The 11,698-nt window shown below is 47.9% G+C and overlaps 1 protein-coding gene across 4 annotated transcripts in view; it reads left to right on the forward strand.

The window, feature by feature from the left end:
• Positions 1-2,221, forward strand: part of LOC310770601 (uncharacterized protein) — a 44,216-nt gene extending 41,995 nt beyond the window's left edge. For all 4 annotated transcript variants that reach the window (XM_083631604.1, XM_083631595.1, XM_083631598.1 and 1 more), the window contains one exon: positions 1,275-2,221. In XM_083631604.1, the coding sequence (XP_083487730.1) occupies positions 1,275-1,849 (575 nt within the window). In that variant the 3' untranslated portion in view covers positions 1,850-2,221. The remainder of the gene's footprint in view (positions 1-1,274) is intronic.
• Positions 2,222-11,698: the final 9,477 nt, after the last annotated feature.

Below are 11,698 nucleotides of genomic sequence, written 5' to 3' on the forward strand. Positions count from 1 at the left end.
GCCAGTCTGTGAGGACAATATTTGATTCAGGCAGGCTGCCTGCCAGTGTAGACCTTATTGACCTCAGTGGTTTGCAATCTCGTGTATACGCAGCTGTCTTTTATCGTTTGCTATGCCTGCCAACAAGAAGCAAGCTTCTGGTGCTTCTCCCACACACACTAGGCACGGGACTGCTAGAGTATCTCAGTACTCTGCTCCTTTGTCCTGTTGTGTTTGGGTTTTAACATCGTTTTTCCCGCCAAATTTATCCCGGGGGTTGATAACAACATGGCTGGTACATTATCTCAGTTCCTGATGGATCCATTTTTAGCACCTGAGCCCCAGCAGTTACCAGAGCCAATCCCAGAGCATTTTTTTTGGACGCTTGAAAGCTTGACGTGATGCAGGGAGTATCTGCCTCTTGCACCATCCATGCTTAGATCCTACAAAAAGGCGTGGTCCGATTTTGTTGCTTTCTGCACAAAATCTAACTCAGATCTTGCCAGCCTCCTACGGAGGATCAAGTATTGCCTCGTGCACCTCTGGAGGCTAGGTCGCATGGCTAAAACATTATCCATCCAAGCTGCTGCTGTTGCCTTCTTCAGCAAATGTATCTTCTGTTGATCCCTGCGCAGCATTTATGGTATGCAGGGCGATGAATGTTGGGGTAGACTTCAACCACCAAACACAGAGAGTAGAAAAACGATCACTTTTGACCTCCTTTACCATATCTGTAGGGTTTTAAGAGTCACTGGCTGGTTAAAATACGAGTGTCCCCTGTCTTGGCAGTATATGCCATAGTATTATCTGGGGCCCTCAGAGAGGGCGAAGTTGTCAATGAGGGTGAGCCAGGCATTTCCTCCAGGGGGTTACTGTAAGAGGACATAAATTTGTCTTAGAATTGCTAATATGCATCCAGCAATCTAAAATCAGGGAAAGGAGCCCTTATCAGACTCTCGGCATCAGAGCGCAAGGGCCCGTGTCCCGTAAAGGATGCCAGGAGATACCCCTGCTTCAGGCGTCCTGGTCCGGGCCCCTTCCTTATTCACCAAGATCGCTCTCGCCTGGCTCGACACCAGTTTACCCAGTGATGCGGAAAGCTCTCCAGGCCTGTGGTCTCTCGGCTGTGGATCTTGCTGTGCATTCCTTTAGGATTGATGCTGCCACGATGTCTGCCCATTGGGGTGTGCCAACCGACAGAATCAAGGATATGGGATGCTGGAGATCTGATGCATATAGAAGGTATATCTGCAAGAACCCATGGTAATCACGCTCTGTCACTCCTTTATTTTCAGGTTGCCCCGTGATAAACATATGGATCGTAGGACACTGTATTATCCACTGGGCCCGTGTGCGTGCCATCAATACTGGCTTGGGTAGCTGCCTAGGGCTTCCTGAAAATGTCAGTGTCTCCTGGGGCACAAGGTGTGACTTGAAATGGGAGGAATTTATGCCAATCGTGACGACCAGAGCTGCTTTGCATGGCCCCCCCGACGCTCTGATTGTTCAACTTGGAGAGAACGACCTGGGTCAAAGGAACGGCAATGACCTAAACATAAGCATGAGAGAGGACTTTGATAAACTGGCTGTTTTGTTCCCAGACCTGACCTTAATCTGGTCTGAAATGCTGGTGAGGCGGCATTGGCGAGATTGCTCCCGCCCGCAGGCAATCGACAGGGCCAGGAAAGCTATTAATCGTAAGGTGGCATATAAGGTGAAGCTCTTGAATGGACGGGTGATACGACACCCCAACATTACTTACAGGCAGGAGGCCTTGTTTCATAATGACGGCGTTCACCTTTCTGATTTGGGAAGTGATGTTTGGCTGGTTGATATCGTCAAGGGCATTAGGGATTGGTTGCAGGTGTGAGGGTGTTGGCAGCGATCCTTTGAGGCTTGAGTGGCGGTTAGGCATTGGGTAAATCTTGTTTATGGGAGGGGAGATTGTAGCCTCCGCTTGTCCCTCCTCGTTAAGGATATCCCGTTAAAGGGATCCGGGTGTGTGGTGCCTGTCCAAAGCCTGGGCGTGGGCTAGGGCCATGCCACAACCCCATCGGGGACCCTGGGGGTTCCACGATTTGATGTATATCATAGGGCTCCCCCTACCGGTCATTTATTCTTAGGAGGCTCCCTGCAGATGGGCAGGAGTCAGGATATAGTCTTCTTTCACCCAGTGCCTAAGCCAAACCGCTCACGTGTGTAACCAATAAAGTTATGGCCCATTTTATCCCATTAACCTAAATATTTGTGTCTGGTTTTTTTATTATCTAAGGGGGCTTCAGGGCCCGGGGTCTCGACACAAAGTGAGACCAGGCTTGATTTCTGTTTGAATCCAAGACTATGGTAGACAGTAGCCCCCAAGGTGTGGGGTCATCCTGGGGTTCCTTTTGCCCGTGGGGAAGGCCACTTCAACCTGCTGCTCCCACCAGCACCTGTAAGTAGTAAGGAAGTAAATTTTTATCTATACCCCTCCCTACCCGGCCAAGACCGGGCTCAGGGCAGCTAACATCAAATATCAAATACATTAAAACACAATCAAACAATTGATTAAAATACAGTTTAAAAATTGGGATCAGGATAAAATTAAATAACTGCCTATGAATTACAACCATAGGGGTTGTTAACCTCAAGTATTCATCAGGGCCAGCTATCCATGTTGATCCCACATGAGCCAATAAAAGGGCCAGAGGTAACTTACAGGGTTCCATAGAGGGGGGTCAAATTGGACCTGGACCGAAGGCCATGCAGAACAGCTCCATCTTGCAGGCCCTGCAGAAGGATGTCAAGTCCTGCAGGGCCCTGGTCTCCTGCGATAGAGCGTTCTACCAGACGGGCCAAAGCCGAAAAGGCCTTGGCCCTGGTTGAGGCCAGTTTAACCTCTTTGAGACCCGGGACCTCTAAGATACTATTGTCTGTGGACTGTAAGGTCCTCTGCAGGGCATACCAGGAGAGGCGGTCCTGTAAATACGAGGGTTCTAGGCTGTATAGGGCTTTAAAGGTTAAAACCAGCATCTTTTTTTTTTTTTTAAATATTTATTAACAGTTTAAAGACTATAAAAAAAGAAAAAAAATCAACAATACAATACAAAAACAAAAACACTACGTAACACTAACACTAAAACATTGAATTAACAAAACAAACCAAACACAATTTAAAACACATCCAGTAATTTCAATATCTTATCTTTCATTCACTTGTTTCCACGACCTCCTCACACCTCCCTTTTTGTATTCCACTTCAATTAACTATTTCAGCAATTCCTTTCCATCTTCCTCTGTTTTCTGTCCTGTAATTTATCTTAACTTATTCTAACCTTATTTTTTCCCTTTAATACATTAAAAATCTATTTGTACTTAATTCCTTATAACATTTCTGCTAAAGCCATATAACTTCATTCCAGCATTTTTCTAACATTCATTAATTTTACAGTATTTCTGTAAATAATCTTTAAGTTTTTTCCAGTCTTCTTCCACCGACTCATCTCCCTGGTCTCGGATTCTGCCAGTCATTTCCGCCAGTTCCATATAGTCCATCAACTTCATCTGCCATTCTTCCCGGGTGGGTAAATCTTGTGTCTTCCAATACTTCGCGATGAGTATTCTTGCTGCTGTTGTAAATAAAAAAAGTTCTGTCCTTCTTTGGCACCAATTGGCCGACCATGCCCAGGAGAAAGGCCTCTGGTTTCTTCAGGAAGGCATATTTAAATACCTTTTTCATTTCATTATAAATCATCTCCCAGAATGTCTTAATCCTTGGGCATGTCCACCAAAGGTGGAAGAATGTACCTTCAGTCTCATTACATTTCCAACATTTATTATCAGGTAAATTATGAATTTTTGCAAGCTTGACTGGTGTCATGTACCACCTGTAAATCATTTTCATTAAATTCTCTCTTAGGGCATTACATGCCGTAAATTTCATACCTGTGGTCCATAACTGTTCCCAGTCAGCCATCATAATGTTATGTCCAACATCTTGTGCCCATTTAATCATAGCAGATTTCACCGTTTCATCCTGAGTGTTCCATTTCAACAGCAAGTTATACATTCTTGACAAATTCTTAATTTTGGGGTCTAACAATTCTGTTCCCAATTTTGATTTTTCCACCTGGAAACCAACTTTTTTGTCCAAATTGTATGCCTCCATTATTTGGTAATAATGGAGCCAATCTCGCACTCTGTTTTTCAATTTTTCAAAGCAGCATCTTAAACCTGACCCTGTACTCCAGCGGGGGCCAGTGCAGCTGGTATAGTACTGGATGAATGTGGTCCTGCGGAAAGGACCCCGTAAGGAGCCTCGCAGTGGCATTCTGCACCTGCTGGAGTTTCTGAGTCAGTCTCACGGGCAGCCCCGTGTAGAGTGAGTTACAATAATTGAGCCTGGAGGAGACCGTCGCATGGATTACTATGGCTAGTTCAGGGCGAGAAAGGTAAGGGACCAGCTGCTTAGTACGGCGAAGGTGGAAAAATGCCGCCTTTGCTGTAGCTGCAACCTGCGCCTCCATAGAGAGGGAGGAGTTGAAGGTTACACCCAAACTCCTGATGGAAGGTGCTGGCACTAATTGAGCCCCCACAAGAGATGGGAGTTGGCCCCCCAATCCCATGTCATCCCGACCCAGCCGGAGGACCTCTGTCTTTGAAGGATTTAACTTCAACCGGCTCCCACGCAGCCATCCAGCCACAGCTTCCAAGCATCTGGTCAGTGTGTCCGGGGATGAGTCAGGATGGCCGTCCATCAACAGATAAAGCTGGGTGTCATCAGCATATTGATGACAACCCAGCCCAAAATTCTGGACCAGGGAGTGCATAAAAATGTTAAAAAGGATTGGGGAAAGGATTGCGCCCTGCGGCACTCCACACACCAAGGGGTGCCGCGACAGCTCCCCTAGCGCCACCCTCTGTCCCCGACCTGAAAGGAAAGAGCGCAGCCATTGTAAGACTGTGCCTGAATCTCTACGTCGGCAAGGCGGTGGTCCAAAAGTTCGTGGTCGACCATGTCGAAGGCTACTGAGAAATCTAAAAGAATCAGCAGTCCCGACACACCTCGATCCAGCTGTCTACGGAGGTCGTCTGTTAGGGCGACCACAGCAGTCTCAGTCCCATAACCAGGAAGGAAGCCAGACTGAAATGGATCCAAAGCCGATGTTTCATCCAGAAACCTACTAAGCTGTTCAGCAACCGCTCTCTGAATTACCTTACCCGGGTACAAAAGGTTCAAAACCGGGCGATAATTGGATAGATCTAAAGGATCTGATGATGTTTTTTGTTTAAGAGCGGGCGCACCACTGCCTCCTTCAACTCCCCTGGGAATGTCCCCAAGCCGAGGGACAAATTGATGATAACCCAGGGGGATCCGCACCTCATCTGGACACGCTCTAATCAGTCAGGACGGGCACAGGTCAAGGAGGCAAGTGGTGGGCCTTCCAGCTAGGAGGAGTCTGTCCACATTGGCTGGGGGTAACCTATTGAAGTGGTCCAATACTGGACCAGAGGACAGTCGAGGAGTCTCCAGTTCTGTTATTGTATCCAAATTAGCAGGGAGGTCACGGCGGAGCAGCAAGACTCTCTGCAAAAAGGCTCGCAAATGCCTCACAGCTATGAATCGAATTCATATTTAAATTTGGCTGTCCCTCCGGGGACGTTAAGAACCTAATTATTCTAAAACGTCATGCCGGGCGAGAGCTAGTGGATGCAATGGAAGCTGAGAAGTAGGACTTCTTAGCAGCTTTCACTGCCATCTCATAGGCTTTCTTAAGTATCCTATAAGATGTTCTTGAGGCTCTGTCGCGAGCATGCTGCCATACTTTCTCTAGCTGTCTGAGGTCCCGCTTCATTTTCCAGAGCTCCTCAGTAAACCAGGGGCCCCGGTTTCGGCGGGGTCACAGAGGGCGCCTAAGTGCGATTTTATGGATGGCCACCAAGAGCCGGTTATTCCAGCTCTCAACAGGCTCATCTAATGAGCTGCCAGGGGGAGCAGAGTCCCATAAGGCCTGACGGAATCCGTCAGGATCCATCAGCCTCTGCGGGTGAACCCAAATAGGCTTGCCACCCAAGCAGGGTGGGGGCGGGAAGTCAATTCTGGCTTTCAGAGCATAGTGATCAGACCATGGCACTGTGGAGTTTGGAACTGACAGGGTCAGAACTCCGTGGTGTCCTGAATCTGGGAGGAGGAGGAGGAGGAGCTTGTCGCAGAGCAGTGACTCACAGCGTGTGACTGCATTCAGACTTGCTCTCACTTCTCACTGAGCAGCCGCTCGGCACAGAGGCTGCGTGTGTGCTTTTGGAAGCACGGGAGAGAATGCAAGAAAGCTCTGATGGAGTATGACTGTTTTATGGCTTGTAAATAAACGCTTCTAGAGATAAGAACCGAACTGTCTCTGGACTTGATTTATCCCTCATCTCACACGGACCCAGGACCGCTGCGACTCTGCTCTCCTGCCAGGTCAGCTTCTGAACAGAGCTGCGCAAGGGAAGCGTGACTGGACGCAGGGGTTTTATTTACGCAAAGGCACTTCCACTTCCACAGGGGAGGACATGATCACATCTATGCCTGCACCAAAGCTCAAATCCAGCATGTGGCCTGCTTGATGTGGGGCCCAAAACAAACTGGGAGAGCCCTAGTGTCGCCATGGAAGGCACCAGGTCCAGAGCCCATGAGGGGGTGGCATCAGCATGGATGTTGAAGTCCCCCAAAACCAATAGGTTAGGGAACTCCAAGGCCCAGCCTGCCACCACCTCCAACAGGCCTGACAGGGTGGCTGCCGGTGCGCTATGTGGCCGGTACACCAGACAGACAGCCAAGCTCTCCTTGGTGCCCCACATCAGGCCAACACATTCAGTGCCTGACATCGATGATTCTGGCAGAGCCCTGAAAGAGCAATCCTCCCGAACTAACAATGCTACCCCTCCCCCTCGACCCACAGTGAAGGACGGAGAAACCCGAGGGGTACCATCTCATGGAAGGCAACTGAAGTGCACCCAGGTCTCTGTCACACAAGCCAGGTCAACCCCCTGCAAGGTGAAAAAGTTTCGTAGGGTAGTGGTTTTATTGTCTATAGACCTGGCATTGGACAACACCAGTGACAGAGGTGGGTAATCCCTGCTCACCCTACCTTCATCCCCCAGGATGGGGCACAGATGGGAAGGGGTTTGAGCATCTCCGCATCTCAAGCTCCTTCGCCTATTGTATCTGCCCCCAACGCCATACCTGCCTCGCCCCTCACAATGGTGATCCCAAGCCCAGTGTTGGCCTCCCTTATAAAAGAAAGATGTCCCTTTAATGATATATCATCCCTGGTCCAGGTCTCCTGAATCAAAAGGTGTGATGTTGAGATAAAAAGTCAGTGGGACAAGTATCCCTGATGGATGCAGCCCATCCAGCTACATTCCAGGTAAAGAGGGTGGCCTTATGCTGGCCTGTTGGTTGTTAGTCCCTCTTTCCCTCGAGGGATGGTTGTTGTTGTTTAGTCATTTAGTTGTGTCCGACTCTTTGTGACCCCATGGACCAGAGCACACCAGGCACTCCTGTCTTCCACTGCCTCCCGCAGTTTGGTCAAACTTATGCTGGTACCTTCGAGAACACTGTCCAACCATCTCATCCTCTGTCGTCCCCTTCTCCTTGTGCCCTCCATCTTTCCAAACATCAGGGTCTTTTCCAGGGAGTCTTCTCATGAGCTGGAGCCTCAGCTTCAGGATCTGTCCTTCCAGTGAGCACTCAGGGCTGATTTCCTTCAGAATGGAAAGGTTTGATCTTCTTGCAGTCCATGGGACTCTCAAGAGTCTCCTCCAGCGCCATAATTCAAAAGCATCCATTCTTCGGCGATCAGCCTTCTTTATGGTCCAGCTCTCACTTCCATACCTCACATAATGTATGGATGGTTGAGAGGCTATTAATTCCTTCTGTGCCTTTGGGAGTATTAAGGAGGCATGTACTGCAAGGTGGGGATCACTGGCTAGTGAAGAGCCAGCTTCATGATCAGGGACCTCATTTGTCCTGTTTTGCCAGGGATGTAGTAGGGAAAGTTTGTCCTCCTGTGTAAAGGTAAGTATCCGGGCACCAGTTGAATCGTAAGTTTTAGGAGCATTAGGCAAAAGTCCGTGTATAGCCTGGGTACTATTGGGTGGTTTCAACTGTCTATCAGCGACATGAGGTTCTTTGAACATTTTTAGCTTAGGAATGTCAGGGTTATCAGCTTCCCCCTCTTCATCACTGTCGTTTGGGAAGAGAGGATGAGCTGGGATAGCTGGGACTCCTTCCCACTAGGGACTTTCCTGGGAGTATTACAGGACTCTCTTTCCTTTGCAATGTTTTTTTTTTTTTAAAGTGGGGATGGAATTAGTATGTTGTGATTTTTGAAGGTGGGTGGGTTTCATTTGGCGTGGTGAAGCACCATGTCACCTGGAAGAGGAAGAAGAAGAGTTTGGATTGATATCCCGCTTTATCACTACCCGAAGGAGTCTCAAAGCAGCTAACATTCTCCTTTCCCTTCCTCTCCCACAACAAACACTCTGTGAGGTGAGTGAGGCTGAGAGACTTCAGAGAAGTGTGACTGGCCCAAGATCACCCAGCAGCTGCATGTGGAGGAGCAGAGACGCGAACCCGGTTCCCCAGATTACGAGTCTACCGCTCTGAACCACTACACCACACTGGCTCCTCTTCTCTTCTTGGCCTTGGGGGGTGGGATGGCTTGCAGAGGGAGCCTCAGCTGGTGCATGGAGGTCAGGAAGGGGGAGAAGCTGCAGCCAAAGAGAACTGTGGGGCTGTCTCTGCCGCCGCTGCTCAATGCAAGAGGGCTTCCTGGGCTTAGCCCTTGCTCAGCTGCTGTTTCTCCACCTTCTGCACTCACCCCCACCCTGTGGTGAGGCCCCATGAGGGTCTTTATGGTGACATCGACATTCCTGCATGGCCAGGGGTTGGTCTGGATGACCCTTGGGTATGGTTACCATATTTTTTTCAATGAATCTGGGGACATTTCTTTTAAAAAAATCATGCTTTATTATCCATAATTACATCTATACATCAAAGACATATCTTTCTTGTTTTACATAAATCAGTTTTGTCAAAGCAAAAATCCAACAAAAGAATATAAGTCTTCCTACAATAATTTTGTACATAAACTTGACTTTCTGTCCTTTCCAAAATAAATATCTACATTAATAAACCTATTGTTTCAACAAGAAAACTCCATGGACAAAAACAACAGGCATATAAAAGTTATGACGCTGGAAGATGAGCCCCTCAGGTTGGAAGGCGTTCAACATGCTACTGAGGAAGAGCGGATGACATTAGGTAAAAAATAAAATGGGGGGGGGAGGGAGTGAAAAGTATATTTTAAAATAATATATATGTATATTTTTTGTAAGAAAGGGCAGACAAATGCAGAATTTTCTATGGGAACTGATGGTTCTGATGCACGAGAGAAACAACTCTGTAAATAAACAGTGTGTTCTTTCATATCCAGGATTACTTTATCATTTGTCTGGACTTATTTCAAAGCCACAAGCTTTTTATATTTTCATTGCTAGTTTGTTTCAGCATAAATACTGATGTAAAGCGTTGCACTGGGAATGCAGAAAGTTTGCGGGGGAGGGACGAATGGACTTGGAACCATTTTCACTTACAAATGTTTAATTTGTTTTAAATATTTTTTAAAGGGGATGGAAATGGAAAATTGAAGTGGGAATAGCCTTGGTGCATTTCTATGGATGGCATTGTACAGTTAAAAATAAATCTAATTGAAGCTTTTGTGGGGCGTGAGGCACTGAGGCAAATGGCTGATTAATTAGGGACGCGAGTGGCACTGTGGGTTAAACCACAGAGCCTAGGACTTGCCGATCAGAAGGGCGGCGGTTCAAATCCCCGCGACGGGGTGAGCTCCCGTTGCTCGGTCCCTGCTCCTGCCAACCTAGCAGTTCAAAAGCAGGTCAAAGTGCAAGTAGATAAATAGGTACCGCTCCGGTGGGAAGGTAAACGGCGTTTCCGTGCGCTGCTCTGGTTCACCAGCTTAGTCATGCTGGCCACATGACCCGGAAGCTCTACGCCGGCTCCCTCAGCCAGTAAAGCAAGATGAGCACCACAACCCCAGAGTCGGCCACGACTGGACCTAATGGTCAGGGGTCCTTTTACCTTTACTGAAAGCTACTCCCTTCTGGCAGGCAGGGAGCGTCTGCAAAGTCCTACATGCAAGGTTGGGGCAGACCTGGGTATGCTTTGCCCGATCCCTCCTGGAAGTGCACGGGGGCGGCTTTTCTTTTCCCTGTTTTTAACGACCTCCTAATTAGCGCTTTGGGAAAGATGGAGGGCACAAGAAGAAGGGGACAACAGAGAATGAGATGGTTGGACAGTGTTCTCGAAGCTACCAGCATGAGTTTGACCAAACTGCGGGAGGCAGTAAAATACAGGAGTGCCTGGCGTGCTCTGGTCCAGGGAGTCACAAAGAGTCAAACACGACTAAACGACAACAAAAAAAATGGAGGGAAAAAAGCTAAACAACGACTAAACAACAACAACAATTAATGGCTTTCCCGCAGCCCCGTGGAGGAGGGGAGTGGGAGGCACATCTGGACGTGCAGCTAGAAGTCTCCCGCATGCAGGGCTCACGCGGGGTTTGCAAGAGGGTTGCCCTGTGATAGCTTTCAGTCCCGGTGAGTTCGAGGCTGGACCGAATCAGACAGGATACGATAATCGTTATTGTTATTGTCCCATACAGAACAACGAAATTGAAAAAATCTACATCAGACATTCAGAAACCAAAAAGCCAGCTATCCCAGCCTGGTTAGTCCCTAAAAACTCTGATAGCCCATAATTAAATAAAATATACTCCCATAGAGACTACCTTACACTGTGTTTAAAACCAAAATCGTATTTGGATAGAAACTGTTTCTCAGGCGTCTAGTCCTAGTCTTTATAACCCTGTACCTTCTTCCATTAAGGCAGAAGCTGAAAGAGATCATTTCCGGGGTGCGCACTATCCTGCGCTATCTCTGCAGCTTTCTTGTGACACCTGGAAGCATAGATTTGATCCAAGGTGGGAAGAGTGCACCCAGTTATTCTCTCTGCAGTCTTTACAACCCTGGACAGCATTGTTTTTCCCCTGACCATGCAGCTCCCAAACCACACACACAGACCATCAGTTAATACACTCTCCACAGTACTTTCTCATGCAGGGCTCTTGCGGGGTTTGCAAGAGGGTTGCCCTGCAATAGCTTTCACAGTCCCAGTGAGTCCAAGGCTGGACCAAGACAGACAGGATCCAATAATCTTTATTGTCATTGTTCCATACAGAACAACACAATTGAAAAAATCTACATCAGACATTCAGAAACCAACAAGCAGCCTATCCCAGCCTGGTTAACCCCCTAAAAACTCTGATACCCCATAATTAAATAAAATATACTCCCATAGAGACTACCTCACACTGTGTTTAAAACCAAAATCGCATTTGAATAAAAACTGTTTCTCAGGCGGCTAGTCTAGGAGGGGGGAAGGAAGAAGAGAAGGGCGAAGCAGCAGAAGCAGCGAGAGGCTCCAAGCCATAGCTGTCCACGTTTCCCTTTTTTTTAAAGGGAAATTCCCTTATTCTGAATAGGATTCCTCACAAGGAAAGGGAAACGTTGACAGCTATGCTCAAAGCGGGGGCTGCAAAGACCCCTCAGCGACCCCGGCGGGGAATCTCCCCCGCCCCATTTTTGAAATTTTAATCCCCCAAAATAGGGGGGG

Source organism: Podarcis filfolensis, assembly GCF_964270895.1.
Source record: "Podarcis filfolensis genome assembly, chromosome: 9".
NCBI classification, from domain to species: Eukaryota; Metazoa; Chordata; class Lepidosauria; order Squamata; family Lacertidae; genus Podarcis; species Podarcis filfolensis.